Source organism: Pimephales promelas, chromosome 3, assembly GCF_988280905.1.
Source record: "Pimephales promelas chromosome 3, fPimPro1.hap1.1, whole genome shotgun sequence".
Taxonomy (NCBI): Eukaryota; Metazoa; Chordata; class Actinopteri; order Cypriniformes; family Leuciscidae; genus Pimephales; species Pimephales promelas.
In genome coordinates this window covers 13,475,058-13,496,935 of record NC_142771.1, presented here as the reverse complement: position 1 = coordinate 13,496,935, position 21,878 = coordinate 13,475,058, and the positions used below count along the sequence as shown (strand labels likewise).

The following is a 21,878-nucleotide window of genomic DNA, read 5'->3' as shown; positions in this document are numbered from 1 at the left end:
CTGATGGATAGCAAGAATAGGGAATCATTGATCTCGTCTCCGAGGAAGCAAATGCTGAGCACAGACAGGGACTGGAACTGCAGGCGACACACACACACACACACACACACCGGTATGCTCACATTATTCAAACACACACGCTAAACAGTCACTTAACCACTCAACCATATCAATACACTCTGGAATACACAGTGCATGCAAACAAAGCAGTGACATGAACAGTCAGAATCATTTGTAACGTTTATACCACCCTCTCTCTCCCATACAATGTTAATCTCGTCAACAAGGTTTCCGACAAAAATACCATAACGAAGACGAGACCAAAAATATGCATCATGATAATAATTAAAACATACAGTACTACTGACTGGGACCGGTAGGATTTTTTTTTAATGTGTCTTGTGTTCATGACTGGATTTATTTGATTTTTACAGCAATATTGTGAAATAATATTATTACAATTTAAAGTATTTTATAATATATTTTATATTGTGATCAACGCTTAATTTTCAGCATCCGGTCTTCAGTGTCACCATGATCCTTCAGAAATCATTTTAATATGATGATATGATGCTCAAGAAACATTGATGTTGAAAACAGTTGTGCTGCCTAATTTTTATTTTGGTGGAAAATGTGAAAAAAAAACAGTATTTCAGGTTTCTTTCATGGACAGACATTTGAAAAGAAGAGTGTTTTTTGAAACATAAACCTTTTGAAACATTACATTTATACCTTTTTTCCCCCACGTTTTTGTCATTTTGTACATAATAATCAGCTGATATGTGATCTTTGTCAGCTGTCATTTATTCAGAGGTAAATTCTAAAAATGAACTACGGCTTTTCAGCAAAAGTAGTCACTGTAAAAATAAACGTACCTTTGTGACATGATCTTGAAGGCGTCTGGAAGGTAACACTGTACATTCTCCATCTGAAAGGGGTCGGCGTCACAGATCTTGTCGTCCGTGCGACCGTAGTTGGCTGTCTCGATCATGATGACATCACTGCCGGGGCAGCGGAGCTCGATGGGGTAACCCTCGCATGCCAACTCCCTCCGCATCAGACCAAATGGCATCGCAGAGCGACTTAACGCTACATGAAGAGAGAGGAACGCACATTTAGCACGAACTGTTCAAGTCGACACTTATCACTGTAATTTGGCACATTTCAGAGTGAAATTTTAGGGTGGGACATGATGACCATTTTGCAAGATGTAAACAACACTTCCTGTTTCAGTTTGTAGCTGTTTTCTTTATTTCACATGTAAAGAAAAAAATCTTAAAGATATTTGTTTAACTTTTTGATTCAGTTTTAAATGTTCTGTTGGTTGTATTTCATCCCAGCTTTTATGTAGTGTTGAAAAACTGAAACAGGAAGTGCATCTGGACCAGTTTTGTTTACATCTTGCGAAATGGTCTATACATTTCAATTGATCGAATCATGAAAAGTGGATGTAACATAGGTGGACAGAAAGGATGGGTTTACAAAGTAAGTGGAAATTCTATTTTAGAGGCAGAGCAATATTTTTATTTTACAGATATTATGAATAACATGATACAGACCAGAAACGGGTTAAAAAAAAATAAACAGGGTCGACTTGATTTTAAAATGAGCCAAACACTTGCATGGATTATTGGTGTAATTAGCAGGTCATGAAGTTACCTGTTAATTAGTAATAACTCTTGGCATTACAGCATATGGAACTGTTCATTACAGCAAACCTTTATTACCCACACACACACACAAAATAAACCTAAAAAGAGAAAACAGATAACACAAAATGGGAAGAGAAGTAACCAGAGGAATGGACGAGGGTTTTCACAGGCCGTGATTATATTCCCAGCCTTCGTAGTCCTAAGGAGCAAACTATTTACCCTCTCACTCAAGCAAACTGTGAGAGTTACGTACACACTCTGTTAACATCCTCCCACTCCTTCACACAGCTCTCCGCCGGGTGCCATCCGCGGCGCCACCCTAATGCAAGGCTTGAGAATAGAAAAGCAGCTCCCATGTTTCCTAATTGCTTCGGGAGCCAATAACCAAACACCTGAGTAGAACCAAGAGGAGAGAAGCGACCCCAGACTAGGGGTGTGCGATATGACGATTTTTAATCGTGGACGATTAAAATGTCTCCACGATCTGCTTTTGAAGAAATATCGTAGTATCGTGTTACAGTGCATTCTATCAGTTCAGTTCTGGCGCCTCCGTCTCTCAACTGTACAACGCGACGTAGCCTACACATGATCACACGTTAAGGAATAGGTACGGGACACCGCAATTCACAAAAGTTCATTATTTGCATAAGCCTTGCCGGTTAAACATTTAATTCACGCGCTGATCCGCTGTTCTAACGTGCGCTTTCCTGACCGCATAACCCCCGACGCTCACAGGCACTAGAAGTCTGTCAAACAGCGCCTGAATACTGGACTAAGTTATCTCTCGAGTCTTATTAAGCTAATACTGTTAAATACACACAATGTTTACATAAACAGGCTATGTCTAAAGTGAAAGCAAACATTTGAGAGAATATCTGGTGTAATATGCGTCTATATTAAACGCGTCGCGTGCTGGTCTAAAAGCAACAGGAATAAATAGTAGCCTACTGCCGCTTGTCCTTAAAGGGATAGTTCACAAAAAAAAAAAAAAAAAAAAATATTAAGTCATTATTTACTCACTCTAATGTTGTTCCAAACCTGTATTAATTTCTTTCTTGTGATGAACACAAAAGACTTTTTTTTTTTTAATGTGGGTAACCAAACAGTTGCTGGTCCCCATTAACTTCCAGGAGAGAACCTATAAAAAAAACTATAAGGGGACCAGCAACTGTTCGGTTACCCACATTATTCAAAATAACTTTTATTTTCAACAGAAGAAAGAAACTTATTCGGGTTTAAAACATCTTGAGAGAGTAAATTAAGACAATTTTCATTTTTGAGGGAACTATCCCTTTAGTGTTAATAAAAAAAAAAAAAAACACAAGGAGAAAATCACTCACTGACTGAGAACTTAAAGAGAACTTTAATAAGAATCAATTTATTCAGTGAAGTCTATGTAGTGTTTTAATTTCATATTTGTTCATTTAATTACTTCATTGCAACTGCTAAATACACCTGCATCTGAAAAAATAAAGCACTATTTATTTAATATGAATATTAATTTGTGTAATGTTTATCTTGTCTTATTTTTTTAATAACAAAGAAAATAATGACAAAGATTTTTATCTTCGCCACTGGCCTAAATGTGTGGCTTTCTTTTTTATTTTGTTACCTAAGGCTTTGTTTTTAACATAAGGACATTAGTTTGGCTGTAATGAACAGCCACTTAAAACCAATTAAAAATATTAAAACCAACTTGAAAAAGAATCGTGATAAAAAATCGTGATCGTGATTTTCCTAAAAAAATCGTGATATGATATTTTTTCCATATCGCCCACCCCTACCCCAGACCCTTCCTTCCCACACATGGCATCTGCCATTTACACTCAATTTAAGAGAGCGAAAGAGAGACGTTAAGAGGGCTGTAGGTGCTGTAGGGTTAATCATTGTGCCTGGCTGAGAGGGGCCGAGAGTGGCCCAGAGTGGCATACTTTATCTGAACAAGAGCTTTCAAAGAGTTTGAAGATCCAGCCATGTAAAATGGCCGCCGACCGCCTCCACTCACGGAAGGACAAAAAAACAGGCAACGGAGCTTTCCATGGTGCTAACAAATAGAGAGGAGGGACCTGTGGAGCTGTCCATTGTGCTGAAAGATGAGGGGGTGGATCTGACCCACAGAGTGCCATGGACAGGACAAAAAACTGATCAATGAAGCACTCAGTACTCTTGAAATTCATTCCTTCAGCTCTCGCAGCATCAAAGGCTGTGCGATCAAATTGTGGGGACATTTTCACGAAAAAAGCAGACAACTCGGAAGCCTGCGTAGACGATGCATGCTCTTGTAAGTAACAGTAATCTGCAGGCTCTGTTATATGGACAAACGGAACAAGTACATCCATTCAGCTTCGGACATGAACTTGTCTTTTCTTCGCACAGGACAAAAACGTAAAGTTCTCTTGGCTTTGAGCCACCCCCCAAAGAGTGCTCTGTTTTCTGCAAATATCAACCATTCATTCCAGACGCTAAGCTGTTTCCCCACTCGACGTCTTATACTCCCTGAGCACTTACGTACGTGGACATGTGTAACTGCATCATAGATCATACACACATGTAGCCGTCAGACAGGCTCGCCACAGCAAGTCAGCGCTGGGAAGGGTGGTGCAATCTTGCCGTAAAACCTGTAGGGTTCAAACCAGTTCAGACGATTGGGAGTTTTGCAGTAGGTAAACATAGTTCACACAAGGCTGTTCTGGTGTAGCTACATACACTCCATTGTGCCCACATGACACACACTCATATATAAGGAAGCAAAGTAGGATTAGAGTGTGCCAGCATGCAGTCTTATTTCCGCAGCTTTCCCATGGAGCTAACACATAGCTCCATACTGCTGGTCACTGATTAAACCATTACTCTGGACTCGGCACTGCCTCGCCACAGGAGGCCAATCACCCAGCCAACCAATCACCCACCCACCCACATGTTCATATAGTTTCAGCAGGCCGGTCCGTCTCACACTGCACGTTGCCATCCCGCAAGCCGGGCCAAATGAGTCAGCCCAACAATTTGTCCTTTCTATCTGCCCGTATCTCCAACTCGAACCACGCAGTTATCTCCCAAACTCTACTAGGGCCACTGGATTAATAGGCTCATTCCCTCATTTATGAGTGTATTCTGCTCCCACAGACATTATCTCTGATCAGAATGGGAAATTGGACTGAGGGGAATAATCTTCATAATCCGAATTAAAACGAAAGTCTAGAGCTAAAGGATGGAAGCCATTTAAAAGATAGGATAGTTATATTTTCATTTTGTCTTTTTGATATAAGCAGGTCTAAAGACGATTAGGGAAATGACCTTGGGTAAGTAAATATCTGAAAGACAATTATCTAGGAAATATTTGTTCAGGGTCAGTTTTTTTGGGGATGTGTTTGCGTCGGAGATGTGGCCTGCCAGGTAGTGCAAATGCTCTAGCATGCTGATTATGTGTGGGTTACTGAATGGGTAACTTCCAAATGCTATCCCAAGTTAGGTTAGGGTCCTACCCCAAGTAGGGGTATTTGAGATGCTAGTGTGAGGGCTGGTCTTCTCAAAAGTTGACTTTGAAATTCATTTTTGATATGTTTTAGCTTACCTCAAGGGCATCCAAGATGTAGGTGTCTTTGTTTCCACAGTATTTTCAATTTTGACATTTTTCATACATTTTTTGACATTGTCAGACACTGGAGGCTAAGGGGGTCCACCAAAAAGCATGCCAGAGAAGTCAAAATTAAACATGATTTAATGACACGTACATGTAAGTACACATTGATGGCCTAAGACACGAAACGAGCGGTTTGTGTGAGAAAACGAACAGTATTTATATCGTTTTTACCTTGTCTAATCACAGTGACGTCCAAGTGATCTGAATCAGTTGTGCAATGTCCAACTGAACCGAACTGAATCAGTTCAATGTTACGCCGGAAGTGATCGCTTGCGTGTGACGTCACTTAATATTTACACGGAGATTTCGGAAGTTTTACCTTTTACTAAACATTAGGGGTGTAACGGTACATGTATTCGTATTGAACCGTTTCGGTTCGAGGCTTCCGGTTCGGTACGCATACAAACCGAACGATTGCTTGGACCATTTTTCCTGCCGGCAAAATTCGAGCTGACGCGGCCAACACAACGTTGCGCAACATCAAATGGTAAGCGTAATGAAAGCAGAACAAAACTGCGCTACTCGTTATGTGCTTCATGGATCGTTTATCAGTTCGGACTAGAGTTGTGACGTTCGCGAACGAACCGATTCTTTTGAACAGCTCATAAACATGAACGAACGATGGGAGCCGAGTCGCGGCTGGAGGGGAGCCGTTCTTTCTGTCGTTCTTTTTTTTCCTATGCGTGTTTTACACAGATGCATTAGCTCCTCGGTTAAAGGGGAAGGGGCGCACCCAGCGCAGGGGTGATAGTTGTGCACGCACGTGCATCTTTTACTCTTACGTTATCTTTTATAACCCTACGTGCCTATGTCATTATGTGCACGCTGCCATCACATGGTTACTCCAGTTAAAAAAAGCCATAAAGTAAGGAACTGCTTGTATTTATTTACATTGCATTTTGCGTTCATGTTATTGTATCTACAGTATATATTTACAACTTTAAATATTTTTTGTTTTTTCTTGTGGTATTGTATGAATAACATAAGTCAACAGCTTTACACATACCCACACTTTGTACTAAATGTACAATTCACCATGGATTTAATGTAGTAACACTAACTGGAACCAGTTTGGCTGGAATGGTGAAATGCTTTCAAGTACTTCACACATCTTTTTCCAGCACTTCAAAATTCAAATATTATATAAATAAATATATATTTAAATGTTATTTTTAATGTGATGACCAAAACATTATTTGTTCATCCTTCAAAGATGACCCATTTATAAACCTGAAAGTTTCAAGATCTAGGAAAACTCACACTTATTTAAAAATATTTTTTCTTTAAACAAATAGTAAATTTCTCTGGCATTTCTTTCTTTTTGCTGTATCGAAAACGTACCGAACCGTGACTTTAAAACCGAGGTACGTACCGAACCGTGATTTTTGTGTACCGTTACACCCCTACTAAACATATTTAGATATACGGGAAACCGCAATGGAAGACGATTTCGGTATATCTAAATATGTTTAGTGAAAGGTAAAACTTCCGAAATCTCTGTATAAACAAAGAGTGACGTAGGCGTGCAAGCGATCACTTCCGGCGCATGCGCAGACCGAAGCGCCCGTGCCGTCAGATCATTTTGTCGTGGCTATGATTACAAGAGATAAAAACGATATAAATACTGTTCGTTTTCTCACACAAACCGCTCGTTTCGTGCCTTAGGCCATCAATGTGTACTTACATTTACGAGTCATTAAATCATGTTTAATTTGGACTTCTCTGTGCATGCTCTTTGAGGTGGTGACCATAGACCTGCATTATATGACTGACAGACAAGAACGGTTTGACCTAAAAATATCAAAATTGAAACTACTGCGGAAACAAAGACACCTACATCTTGGATGCCCTTGAGGTAAGCTAAAACATATCAAAAATTAATTTCAAAGTGAACTATCCCTTTAAGTAATTTTAGTAGTCCAAAAACAGTTAATCAGTTGTAAACGTCACATCGTGTGTCCTGCACAACTGAAATTATGTGGGGGACAGGTTGTGCAATTCTTCAGGTCCAACTTGCCTCGCTCTGTGTGGGTCTCGAACCCGGGTCTCTGCATGGGAGGCAGGCGCTCTAACAAGGAGGCTAAAGACCGCAGAGTGAGGTTTATTGCACAGCTTTCACTAGCTGGCCTCTGTTACACTTGCAATGTCTTGATAAATGGCATATGAATGTGCAAAAACAATCTAGTGCATGGGTTCTCAACACTGGTCCTCGAGGTCCACTTTCCTGCAGAGTTTACCTCCAACCTAGATTAAACTCACCTACCTGAAAATGTCTAGTAATTCCTTAAAGATCTAGTTTAGGTGCTTTTGATTAGGGTTGGAGCAACCTGTGCAAGAAACTGGACCTCGAGGACCAGTGTTGAGAAACCCTGATCTAGTGCATCATCAATGAGGATCCCAATTAAGGCGAGTTATTTTCTCCCAATACTAATCCCAGTTCATCTTCTACGTTTGCCTTGCAGTTTGCTTACAGCATGCTTTGTGAATGCAAATTGCTCTTAATTCTGAATATATTTGGTCATAACAGAATGGCATTCAAAACAAATGAGAAGCAAATAAATCGAGACACAGTTTGTGAACAGAGGAATTTTCCTCCTGCTGTCATCAGTGCCACTGAACAAGCACATGTGATGTGCGACTGGACTACACAAACATGGGCTATTCCTAGAACTAACTGACTGCTCAGTACAGAGTCATAGTCTCATATCTGGTTCTATCAATGAGTGTACAATATATGTAGCTGTAACAGATGAATCACTGGTCCTTTGCCTCTAAAGCCCAGCAACCGACTGTAACAGTCTCTGTACAAACTGGACTTTCTTAGGCAGTGTTTGTACTTAAAGAATTATATATTTTTTGACTGTGACTCTTATTAAACCGCTAAACTTGTAGACTGGTAGTAGAATCGGGTGGGGAAGGGAAAAGGGAATGAGCGCTGGCAGGAATCGAACTGGCATTGCCTCCATGAGCACCATTCCTCATCAATAATGAAGAGTAACTACAAGTAGCAATACTTAACCACATTTTTCAGTAGTGTGACAGGAACTTTGCAATTTCCAAAATACTGTCGCTTTAGCAAGTAGCCATTAACAGGCTATTTCTAGAAAAGTGGCGCAAAATGGCACAACGCTGCATCACAGGCTTTTAAAGTCGAATTATTTTGCGTGGGCAGTTTTATAACTCAGCAAACTAAGGTAAATCAAACACAACAGATCTCTCCCTCTTCCTCTCTCTCTTATATTTAGCACTAACACGTCTGGTTAATTTTGTGTTAATAATGTTTTTGTGAAATAGTTTTTTTTTTTTAAATTTGCCTTAAAACCTCCCTTGTGAAAAGTAGTCAATTTAACAATATATATATATATATATATATACTGTATATACACACACACACACACACACAGTGAAATAAAAATTGATTTGTAGATACTTAACTGCACATTATTTACAATTAAATAAAAATGTATAATAGTTTTAAATTATAAAAATTATTATAACAATTAGCTGAACTTAAAAGTGTTTTTTTTACCCACTTATGTAGGACCTACATATTTTTAAGTAATTTCATAATTACTTACATTTTCTTCGAAATATGGTTAAAGTGTATTGTCAAATGTATTGACATTTGCATTTATAGTAAACAAAAAATTCCTTTCATGTAATTTCTATTGAAAATGTTTAATATACACATACATATATTAATGATGAATTTGTAATTTAGCATATTTAAACTAATTGTAGAATCAAATAACACACTATAAATAAGTACTTTTGTTTTTAAAATGCAATACAAAAACATGTAATTTGAGATAATTACAAAGTGCACTTAAAAATTACTTTTTAAATACACTTAAGTGGCCTTTTAAAAATATTATATTATTTTATTAATTAATTATATTAATTAAATTAAGCGCACTACATAAAGTGTTTCTGTCTTTTCATTGTGACTGGTCATACCTGTATAGCTAACTGTTTTTATACACTGTAGCTTTGTGTATATACAGACTTTAAGACACATAGCTTGTATTACAGGCTACAGTTAAAGCACCTTCCTCAACATTGCCTGTAAGCCACTGCCACTGACTTTATAAATATAATAACATCATTTCAATATGTTCATTTTTCATTCAAAAAGCATCTATGCATGGACACCACATGTAACCTCCTTTCCCCCCATCAACATGTCTTTTCGCTCCATATTCATATATTTCCCCCTTGAATGATTTTTCCGACACATTTCTTTTCCTCCTGTTCCTAAGTGAAGTGAAAGAAAGAGTGGCGAGAAATGAAGACGTGTCACTGCGGGGCAGCTGGTGTGAAGAAACTAGGGCTGGTGCTGCCATAATAGGAGCTGTATACTAATTCGGAACAGTGCAGACGAGTGATTGGATTTGACTCATTATCCAAATGCAGTAATTAAAGCCTCAGGGAGGTTTAGAGAGCAGAGAAGAGAGGCCATGCCCTCAGTCTTGAACACACACACACACACACACACTGACCGACACAGACAGACAAGGACACGGACAGAGTTAGACAGGACAGGCAAGACGCAAATGGAGTGAGACAGTTGAAAAGAAGGGTGCAATGAACTCAGCAGGGAAAAAGAAATGGAGACACTCGTATCTAGTGTTGTAGATGGTCAAATATGCCATTGATTGGCTCATTAAAGGTCCACGGGGTTCCTACACTATTCCAAGAGCTTCACAATTACTCAAGAGCCAATAGAAATGAGGAGAAAAAGAGAACCATATTGGATCTCATCTGTATCTACAGTTGCAAACCACATGCTGTAATACAGAGTACGTTTCACACTACACTGATAACAACCAAAAATCAGTTCATTGAAATAACCAGATTTACATGCAAATTAATAACCAAAAGAATTTTACAAGACTGTGTGTAAAAAAAAAAAAATACAGTGGTTCCCTGGTGGTGACGTCAAAACGCAGTATCCTATATTTATAATGCAAGGTCTGGGGATGTTTTTTTTTTCTTAACCCCTGAGTATTTCGAAATGTCAGTGGGAAACTTGCAGGGACTCATTCTTCTCTCATATTTGAAATTTCTACAAATGTACAACTTGTCCTTGGGCTGCAAGAGATGAGAACACATTTTTTTATATTTCTTGGGTCAAGAAAAAGTCTGAGCTTGTGATATTTTTCTCTTCCCCTACCGCAAAACACTCGCTGTGGCTGGATGTGCTTAAATCTGCCGTATAAGGACACTTTCCTATCATTTACACTTTTATCCAAAGTGTCTTAAAGAGCACCTATCATGGATTTTGAAAATGACTGTTCATGTAGTGTGGAACTAGGGAATGAAAACATCCTGCAAAGATTTAGATCTGAAAGTGCACCGTATATAAAGTTACTGTCTTTCAAAAGTGAGAGTCGACTCTGAGTCTATGAAATGAATTGTTTTTGAAACGAGTCATTAGCTGTTACGTCGTGACGTAGATACAAAACAGTAGCTCATTGGCCGCTCCCAACAACTGCGCTCAGAAGAAGTGTAAACTTGAAGTCTAGAACACATTCAACTTCAGCTGAATCGCATCATGTCGAGAAAACGCTGTGTTCTACATTGCAAAGACAGTTCAGCCACTAGTTTTCATTGCCCAGGGACGAGCATATGAAGAATCAGTGGTGGAGTTCATATTTGCAACGATACCACAACAGTATAGCCCGAACCTTGTGTTCTCATCATTTTAATGACGAATCATTCAAAAACATAAATGAATTCAAATGTGGATTCGCAAGCCGGTTGTTCCTGAAGGAGGGCTCAGTATCCAGTGTATGGACCAGGTTCGTCCTCCTTCTAAACACAATCTGTAAGTATTATTAATAATGTTTACTGTTATGTTTTCTGTAGCATGCACAATATAGTTATATTGTGTTGTGTACACTCCGCGCAGCTTCTAAGCGGGGTAAAGTTAGTTTTGTTTTTGATATTCAGACATTCATTGAAAATTTGCAATTACCTCCTAAACGACTTAGCCAAATATGACTTCGCTCTATATAATAAGCACTGCCCCTCAAAAGCCGCCGCAATGTGAGTTTCCCCGGGAAAGCTCGCTCTTGACGGAGACGCGAGTAAGGGACTGTGTGGAAAGTGCACTTTTTCTGACACGTTTGTTCAAACACTATATACAATTTTCAACACTTGACCAGCTATAATCCTGGTTATGGGCGTTCCGTTGCCGACAGTCTCTGTCTACGGTTTACCAATAACAACTGACTGGGTCATTTGACCAATCGCCGCAGATTCGCGTCACTCAAAGGAGGTGTTTGGGAAAATGAATCTTCGAACGAATCATTTGGGAGTCGTTGAGCAAATCGGGTAAAAATAAATGCGTATTATAAGACAAATAAAGTGGTTTTTATCCTTGCATGCACGTTAAACTGTTTTTGGGAACTCCCAAAACAAAAATAGGAACATTTCAAATGCTTTGATAGGGGCTCTTTAATATTGCTATACACTCACCGGCCACTTTATTAGGTACACCTGTCCAACTGCTCGTTAACACTTAATTTCTAAGCAGCCAATCACATGGCGGCAACTCAGTGCATTTAGGCATGTAGACATGGTCAAGACAATCTCCTGCAGTTCAAACCGAGCATCAGTATGGGGAAGAAAGGTGATTTGAGTGACTTTGAACGTGGCATGATTGTTGGTGCCAGAAGGGCTGGTCTGAGTATTTCAGAAACTGCTAATCTACTGGGATTTTCACGCACAACCATCTCTAGGGTTTACAGAGAATGGTCCGAAAAAGAAAAAACATCCAGTGAGCGGCAGTTCTGTGGGCGGAAATGCCTTGTTGATGCCAGAGGTCAGAGGAGAATGGCCAGACTGGTTCGAGCTGATAGAAGGGCAACAGTGACTCAAATAACCACCCGTTACAACCAAGGTGGGCAGAAGAGCATCTCTGAACGCACAGTACGTCGAACTTTGAGGCAGATGGGCTACAGCAGCAGAAGACCACACCGGGTGCCACTCCTTTCAGCTAAGAACAGGAAACTGAGGCTACAATTTGCACAAGCTCATCGAAATTGGACAATAGAAGATTGGAAAAACGTTGCCTGGTCTGATGAGTCTCGATTTCTGCTGCGACATTCGGATGGTAGGGTCAGAATTTGGCGTCTACAACATGAAAGCATGGATCCATCCTGCCTTGTATCAACGGTTCAGGCTGGTGGTGGTGGTGTAATGGTGTGGGGAATATTTTCTTGGCACTCTTTGGGCCCCTTGGTACCAATTGAGCATCGTTGCAACGCCACAGCCTACCTGAGTATTGTTGCTGACCATGTCCATCCCTTTATGACCACAATGTACCCAACTTCTGATGGCTACTTTCAGCAGGATAATGCGCCATGTCATAAAGCTGGAATCATCTGGAACATGACAATGAGTTCGCTGTACTCAAATGGCCTCCACAGTCACCAGATCTCAATCCAATAGAGCATCTTTGGGATGTGGTGGAACGGAAGATTCGCATCATGGATGTGCAGCCGACAAATCTGCGGCAACTGTGTGATGCCATCATGTCAATATGGACCAAACTCCCTGAGGAATGCTTCCAGCACCTTGTTGAATCTATGCCACGAAGAATTGAGGCAGTTCTGAAGGCAAAAGGGGGTCCAACCCGTTACTAGCATGGGGTACCTAATAAAGTGGCCGGTGAGTGTATATGTCAGAGGTCACACACTTCTGGAGCAACTAGGGGTTAAGTGTCTTGCTCAGGGACACATTGGTGTCTTACCGCAGATTCAAACCCGGGTCTCTCACACCAAAGGGATGTGTCTTATCCACTGCACCATCACCACCCCCCCATCACACATGCGCACGTTAAGGTGTTTAAATGCCGGGGCAAAAATCGGGTAATTGGTAAAAATCTAGACCTCTCTCCCATGGCGTCATGGGATAGTAAAGTGTCCAAACTATATTTCACGAGTTCACACTTATGAATGATCAGAGAGTAAATGGTTATGTGTATTTGTGGTGTTGTCCGGGGGGAGGGCTCCGAGGGCTCCAAATGAATAAATATATTAATATAAAAAAAAAAGAGAAAAAAAACATTTACAGATTTACATTTACAAAAAAAAGTAACAAAATTTACAGATTTACAAAAAAACACTTACATTTACAAAATTCATACAAGACTGAGAAAGACTGATTTTTTTGTCTTTCTCTTTCTCAGTCTTGTATGAATTTTGTGAATGTAAATGTTTTTTTGGAAATCTGTAAATTTTGTTACTTTTTTTTTTGTAAATGTAAATGTGTAAATGTTTTTTTTTTAATATTTACAAAATTTACAAAATTCATACAAGACTGAGAAAGAGGTACAATGCAATTGTCTTCTAATGATGTGTGATACATTAGCGCTCAGATCATTCATTTGTCACGTGTCACATGAGTCCTCTATGCTTTGCTCTATGACAAGGAACGATTGCCACTAAATAATTCATCCGCCGGTGAAATTCAAAAGCTGCAAATCAGTCAAGTCAATCAATTGAATTGAGCTTAAAATACCTGATTATCAGAGCTGCCTATCAATTAATGAAGCAATGATTGATTAAGCAATTAGGGGCTCTAACAGTGAAGCAGGTTGTGAGGGATAAAGATACTGCAGGCTTGAGTGTGGATGCCACCCGCTTCTTCTTCTTCCTCTTTCAGTGGATCTCCAGGCGCCACTTAATCACTCAGATGCTCATTAGCACAGAGCTCAAGCTTTGGAAACGGCACCATTAGAGCCGGCATGGCTGCCGCGCCAGCATTAGTGTGATGTGAAGAGTTCATAGAGTGGACCAGTGCCCACATGTCAGCAAGTTTGGCCTCTCTAAAATTAGTTGTATATGACCAAACAATTCTAATTAGTGCAGTTCTTGAAAGTCTGTTTAAATGTCCAAATACATATATATTTTTATACAGCATTACTTCCAGTTGAGCATTCAGTAACTTTCTATTCTATCTAAAGCAACTATATTTTAGGAAAACATTAATATTAGGGCTGTCAATTATGAATTGCTTACACGAAATGCTGATTAATAATTCAAAATATACAATTAACCTTAGATCAATACCGGTAATTGCGCCATAGGAGTATAATTGAAGACATTAGATTACTGTGCAATTGAATATCCCTGAACATAAGCCTATCAGTGATCTACAGCAATACATTTAATCGAGTTTGTCAATCTAAATTGAGTTTGACTCATTTAATTGAGTTTGACTGACAAAGCATGTCTTCATCATTAAGTAATATCTTTTCTTAACATGTTTTTAACATGCATTGCCATTGATTTGATAGCATTTCTACACAGTTATTTTGACAGGTGATTACACAACAATTTAACCTTTACACAAGTAAGTTTGAAATATTTTTTAAGGCAACTGTTATTTTAGGATGCATCACCTTAATATTTCGGTGGTGACAGATCAAGCTTGTCAAATGACACTCCACAGCCACAATAGCATTGGTTCCGGAAGTATTTTTCCCATTCATTTCTCCCATAGGGATTTAAAATAGTCTTTTTAAAGAGTTATAAGCCACGAACCAAGCCAATCAGCTATGACGTGAATCACAACACTACAAACTTTGATTTGAAGCAACAAATAAAGAAACGTTTTTGAAAATCTGACAAGGTAAAAGATGAATGAAAATTCTATCATCATTTACTCGCCTTTAAGTTGTTTCAAACCTGTATGGATTTCTTTCTTCTGCTGAACACAAAATAAGATATTTTAAAGAATATGGGTAACCAAACAGTTGAAGGTTTTTTAAGTGAACTATGCCTTTAAAGAAGTAGTTCACTTTTAAAAAAAGAACTTTTTCTGATAATTTACTCACCCCCATGTCATCCAAGATGTCCACGTCTTTCTTTCTTCTTTCAAACCTTCCAAAATTAAGGTTTTTGATGAAAACATTCCAGGATTTTCTTCATATAATGGACTTCAATGGGAACCAAACGGTTCAAGGTCCAAATGAGAGTTTCAGTGCAGCTTCAAAGGGCTTTAAACGACACCAGACGATGAATAAGGGTCTTATCTAGAACCCTTCGAGTCATGACTCAAAAAAAGATTCGTTCATTTTGATGAACAAGTTTGAACAAACGTCACAAACTTGCATCACAGAACAGAGCAAGGCAAGCATTTGTGCTTATAAAATTTAATTTTTTTTAATTTTTTTTTTAAAGGACCGATCGTTTCGATAGATAAGATGTCTGGTGTCGTTTAAAGCCCTTTGAAGCTGCACTAAAACTCTCATTTGGACCTCGAACTGTTTGGTTCCCATTGAAGTCCATTATATGGAGAAAAATCCTGGAATGTTTTCATCAAAAACCTTCATTTCATTTCAACTGAAGAAAGAAAGACGTGGACATCTTGGATGACATGGGGGTGAGTAAATTATCAGCAAATTTTTTTTTTAAAAGGGGCTTTAGTGAGGGAAATAACTACAATCCCATAACCAATCATCGACATATTTGTTGATCCTGGAACAAAATTCACAATTAACCAATCTGATTTGAGGGACATGTTTACAACCAGGGTTAGGTGCGTCTACACAACGCATTCTCATCCCAAGACGTCATATACTGACTCTTTTGCCAATTTCCATACATCTAATGCACATGGCCCCCTTTAGCCTCAATATAACACTTCGGTTATGGGTAGGTTTAGGTCTGGGGTAGGGTTAGGGTTAGAACAACACTAGGAGGCGCCTTCTGGCCCATATATATCTGCATATTGACGCTAAAGGGTGCCGTGTGTATTGGATGTATACGCATTGGCAAAAGCATCAGTATGTGACGCCTTGGGATGAGAACTGGCTGGTATACATCAGTGTTATTAACCTATCATTTCCCTCTGATTTTAGGGAGACGTTATGGGTAGGGTACGGTTGGGTTTACAGGTAGGCATAGGGTTAGGACTCAATTTTCAGATAGGAATGTTGTTCCAGAGTCAATCAAATGTGTTGATCCAGGACCATGTCTTCACAAAATCACTGTGATCTTTGTGGTGCCAGTCAAAGCAGACTTTAATTTAGCAGTTAATCGTAAACAGACTAAAGGATGAAAATATTGTTGTGAAGAGACGGAGCTAAAAAGCAACAACCTTAGCAAGTCCCTGGCTAACAGGCTGAAGGTCACTTCCCAATCGACGACTGTTTCTCTCTCTGCAGTCCGTCCCCAACTCTCTGGCTATCACAACCACCCGCACCGAACCCAATTACAGCCCAGCACTGAATCCCACATCTCACTCACACACCCATGTGTCCACATCACACCACACACCTCTCTCGGCGCGACACATCACACCCCACACTCAGCGTCTCTGCACCCTCCATCAGCCTCATGGCCAGCCGAGAGAGAACGACGACTGGAACAGCTAGCATTAAGATTAGGACTCGGTCAGAGCGAGAGACTAATGAGAAGGGGACGACCACATGCGTTTCCCGTTGAGGACAGGACGCGACTCACGCAACACGCTTTGCCGAACTAACCTTGCGTTAAAATACATTTACCCCAAACAATGTATCACCTTGAGCTTAAAGACTCCCTATAACCAGTGCATCAGTGTTTTTTTTTTTCCCCCACCCCCATATTGTGAAATATAGCCTGTGAGAGAGAGAAAGAGTAATTCAGGGCACGCTACAGTCTCTGAGTCCTGTGATTTCATTTGCGTAGAGGTAATAAAACGACTTCATAGGGCAAAGGATAAAACCAGCGGCTTAATGCCACCAGAGACTTTGGTTAGTCCGGCCTGTCATAAGCTAATGGCAGCCGCATTATAAACGGATATAAATGGAAACTCAATACTGCCTTCCCTAATCAAAAAGAGGAGAGGGAGGGAGCAAGTAGGCCAAGAGGGGAGAGTGGAGTGTGTAAGTCAAGGAGAAATAAAGTTGGATTCATCAAATCCCCGTCTTTATATAGAGTTGTTTCTCAACTCTCTAACCCTGAAATAGAAGTAGCTACAACAAGATGCCTATTTGACACTTGCATTTTCATCTGTAGATGCTATTGATGTTGAGTGAAATCTGTAAGTCATTTGTAAAACTTTCTCTGGCTGTTGTCTGAATGACGTTCAGCAGTTTTTGATAACATTCATGATCAATCTGCTCTTTTAAGGGAGTGTATATAAGATTCATTTTGAGCAAAGGCATTTTAGAAATGTATGTTCTTTCTCCCATTTTGGGGGAATCTACACTTTGCTTAGAAAAAAAAAATGTAGCCTGGCATGTAAAACCCCTCAACGTTTGCATCAACCAAATGAATGCAGAATCAGTAAGCAGTAATTTGAATGTGGCTAGCACCCAGATGTGATAACTGCTAGATGAAAGTTATGTTTCTTTCACAAATCTCTGTAAATTGTAAAGCACCATTCCTGTTTGAAAACATTGGATTCACAGGGTTCTTTGATGCTGTGTCAGATATGCGCATCAAGTATTTTTACAGAAAACATAATGGTTGTCTTTGGCGTTATACCGAATTGCGGTGGAGTTTTTCTAGTACCAATGCCATTGTAAAGTTATCCTATGCACTTGTCACTCACAACTAATTTATTCCAAAACCTTTTACTTACATGCACCTATCAAGTGTAAAAAAGAAAATGCATCAGAAAATGCACTCTTGCACAAACAATCTAGGCAATGCATGTGTGTTTACTCCTGTCCCAAATAGCTTTTATGTCCCCTCATTTGGTCACATTTATTCTAGTTTTTTCTCTTTTTATATGCTTTCTGCCCCATCAGTTTCCCTATCTGCCTTTGGCTACTGCTGATAATTATTAGATGATGGTAGAGAATAGGTGCGCACACACACACACACACAATGACACAAGCACACATCTAAATGCAACATCAGTACATACCAGAACAAAGTGATGACACAATCACACACCGATGTGAAAACCAGACGTCTCCATAATGCCCATTCCACCGCACACATGCGCACACACACACAACCACACACAAAATGAATAAAAGAAAATGTGCCAGACCAGACCAGACAGCAGATAATGCAGGGCTTCAGACACGGCTTCTGTCTCTCATCAGTGGAGACACATACAGAGACACACCGACAGGAGAGAGAAGCATCTTCAAAGGCCCATTTGAAAGAACACACCGACGCCACTCTCGCTCCCTCCCCCTCCTCCCACACTCTCAATATATATTCAAAGGCCATCCATTAACCTTTCACTCGCACAGACCTGTCTGTGATCTACTGCTCTCAGCTCACACTTTGAAGAACACGGCACCACCAACAGCCATTGGAGAGGAGAAGAGAGGAAAAAGAAGAGGAGACGAGAAAGGAGAGGAGAGGAGTAGAGAGAGGAGAGAGGAGAGGAGAGAGAAGTAGAGAGAGGATAAAGAAGATGAGAGGAGAGGAGGGGAGAGGAAATGATGGGAGAGGGCAAAGAAGAGGAGAGGAGAGGACAAAGAAGAGGAGAGAAGATAAGAGGAGAGGAGAGGAGAAGAGAGCAGGGGAGAGGAAATGATGGGAGAGGAGAGGAGGGGAGAGGACAAAGGAGAGGAGAGGAGTGGAGAGGATAAAGAAGAGGAGAGGAGGGGAGACGAGAGGAGGAGAGAGGAAATGATGGGAGAGGACAAATAAGAGGAGAGGAGAGGAGAGGAGAGGACAAAGAAGAGGAGAGGAGAGGAGGGGAGAGGAAATGATGGGAGAGGAAAAAGACGAGGAGAGGAGAGTAGAGGAGAGGAGGGGAGAGGAGAGGACAAAGAAGAGGAGAGGAGAGGAGGGGAGAGGAAATGATGGAAGAGGGCAAAGAAGAGGAGAGGAGAAGAGAGGAGGGGAGAGGATAAAGCAGAGGAGAGGAGGGGAGAGGAAATGATGGGAGAGGAGAAGAGAGGAGGGGCGAGGATAAAGAAGAGGAGAGGAGAAGAGAGGAAGGGAGAGGATAAAGAAGAGGAGAGGAGGGGAGAGGAGAAAGGAGAGAGGAGTAGAGAGAGGAGAGGAGAAAGGAGAGAGGAGAGGAGAGAGAAGTAGAGAGAGGAGAGGAGAAAGGAGAGGAGGGGAGAAAGGAGAGGAGAAGAGAGGAAAAAGAAGAGGAGAGGAGTAGAGAGAGGAGAGGATAAAGAAGAGGATAGGAGAGGAGAGGAAATGATGGGAGAGGACAAAGAAGAGGAGAGGAGAGGAGAAGAGAGGAGAGGAGAGGAGGGGAGAGGAAATGATGGGAGAGGAGAGGAGAGGAGGGGAGAGGACAAAGAAGAGGAAAGGAGAGGAGTGGAGAGGAGAGGATAAAGAAGAGGAGAGGAGGGGAGACGAGAGGAGGGGAGAGGAAATGATGGGAGAGGACAAATAAGAGGAGAGGAGGGGAGAGGAAATGATGGGAGAGGACAAATAAGAGGAGAGGAGAGGAGAGGAGAGGAGAGGAGAGGAAGGGAGGGGAGAGGACAAAGAAGAGGAGAGGACAGGAGGGGAGAGGAGGGGAGAGGACAAAGAAGAGGAGAGGAGTGGAGAGGATAAAGAAGAGGAGAGGAGAGGAGAGGAGAGGAGAGGAAATGATGGGAGAGGGCAAAGAAGAGGAGAGGAGTAGAGAGGAGAGGACAAAGAAGAGGAGAGAAGATGAGAGGAGAGGAGAGGAGAGGAGGGGAGAGGAAATGATGGGAGAGGAGAGGAGGGGAGAGGACAAAGGAGAGGAGAGGAGTGGAGAGGATAAAGAAGAGGAGAGGAGGGGAGACGAGAGGAGGAGAGAGGAAATGATGGGAGAGGACAAATAAGAGGAGAGGAGGGGAGAGGACAAAGAAGAGGAGAGGAGAGGAGGGGAGAGGAAATGATGGGAGAGGAAAAAGAAGAGGAGAGGAGAGTAGAGGAGAGGAGAGGAGGGGAGGGGAGAGGAGGGGAGAGGAGAGGACAAAGAAGAGGAGAGGAGAGGAGGGGAGAGGAAATGATGGAAGAGGGCAAAGAAGAGGAGAGGAGAAGAGAAGAGAGGAGGGGAGAGGATAAAGCAGAGGAGAGGAGAGGAGGGGAGAGGAGAAAGGAGAGAGGAGTAGAGAGAGGAGAGGAGAAAGGAGAGAGGAGAGGAGAGGAGGGGATAAAGGAGAGGAGAAGAGAGGAAAAAGAAGAGGAGAGGAGTAGAGAGAGGAGAGGATAAAGAAGAGGATAGGAGAGGAGATGAAATGATGGGAGAGGACAAAGAAGAGGAGAGGAGAGGAGAGGAGAAGAGAGGAGAGGAGAGGAGAGGAGGGGAGAGGAGAGGAGGGGGGAGGAAATGATGGGAGAGGACAAAGAAGAGGAGAGGAGAGGAGGGGAGAGGAAATGATGGGAGAGGAAAAAGAAGAGGAGAGGAGAGTAGAGGAGAGGAGGGGAGAGGAGAGGACAAAGAAGAGGAGAGGAGAGGAGGGGAGAGGAAATGATGGAAGAGGGCAAAGAAGAGGAGAGGAGAAGAGAGGAGGGGAGAGGATAAAGCAGAGGAGAGGAGGGGAGAGGAAATGATGGGAGAGGAGAAGAGAGGAGGGGAGAGGATAAAGAAGAGGAGAGGAGAAGAGAGGAAGGGAGAGGATAAAGAAGAGGAGAGGAGGGGAGAGGAGAAAGGAGAGAGGAGTAGAGAGAGGAGAGGAGAAAGGAGAGAGGAGAGGAGAGAGAAGTAGAGAGAGGAGAGGAGAAAGGAGAGGAGGGGAGAAAGGAGAGGAGAAGAGAGGAAAAAGAAGAGGAGAGGAGTAGAGAGAGGAGAGGATAAAGAAGAGGATAGGAGAGGAGAGGAAATGATGGGAGAGGACAAAGAAGAGGAGAGGAGAGGAGAAGAGAGGAGAGGAGAGGAGGGGAGAGGAAATGATGGGAGAGGAGAGGAGAGGAGGGGAGAGGACAAAGAAGAGGAAAGGAGAGGAGTGGAGAGGAGAGGATAAAGAAGAGGAGAGGAGGGGAGACGAGAGGAGGGGAGAGGAAATGATGGGAGAGGACAAATAAGAGGAGAGGAGGGGAGAGGAAATGATGGGAGAGGACAAATAAGAGGAGAGGAGAGGAGAGGAGAGGAAGGGAGGGGAGAGGACAAAGAAGAGGAGAGGACAGGAGGGGAGAGGAGGGGAGAGGACAAAGAAGAGGAGAGGAGTGGAGAGGATAAAGAAGAGGAGAGGAGAGGAGAGGAGAGGAGAGGAAATGATGGGAGAGGGCAAAGAAGAGGAGAGGAGTAGAGAGGAGAGGACAAAGAAGAGGAGAGAAGATGAGAGGAGAGGAGAGGAGAGGAGAGGAGGGGAGAGGAAATGATGGGAGAGGAGAGGAGGGGAGAGGACAAAGGAGAGGAGAGGAGTGGAGAGGATAAAGAAGAGGAGAGGAGGGGAGACGAGAGGAGGAGAGAGGAAATGATGGGAGAGGACAAATAAGAGGAGAGGAGGGGAGAGGACAAAGAAGAGGAGAGGAGAGGAGGGGAGAGGAAATGATGGGAGAGGAAAAAGAAGAGGAGAGGAGAGTAGAGGAGAGGAGAGGAGGGGAGGGGAGAGGAGGGGAGAGGAGAGGACAAAGAAGAGGAGAGGAGAGGAGGGGAGAGGAAATGATGGAAGAGGGCAAAGAAGAGGAGAGGAGAAGAGAAGAGAGGAGGGGAGAGGATAAAGCAGAGGAGAGGAGAGGAGGGGAGAG

At 41.7% G+C, this 21,878-nt stretch overlaps 1 protein-coding gene across 2 annotated transcripts in view; it reads right to left on the bottom strand.

The window, feature by feature from the left end:
- The window catches only part of adgrl1a (adhesion G protein-coupled receptor L1a), a 232,828-nt gene that overhangs the window by 117,466 nt on the left and 93,484 nt on the right, over nt 1-21,878 (bottom strand). For both annotated transcript variants that reach the window (XM_089128282.1, XM_089128281.1), the window contains exon 3: nt 876-1,089. In XM_089128282.1, coding sequence (XP_088984408.1) covers nt 876-1,089 — 214 coding nt within the window. The remainder of the gene's footprint in view (nt 1-875; nt 1,090-21,878) is intronic.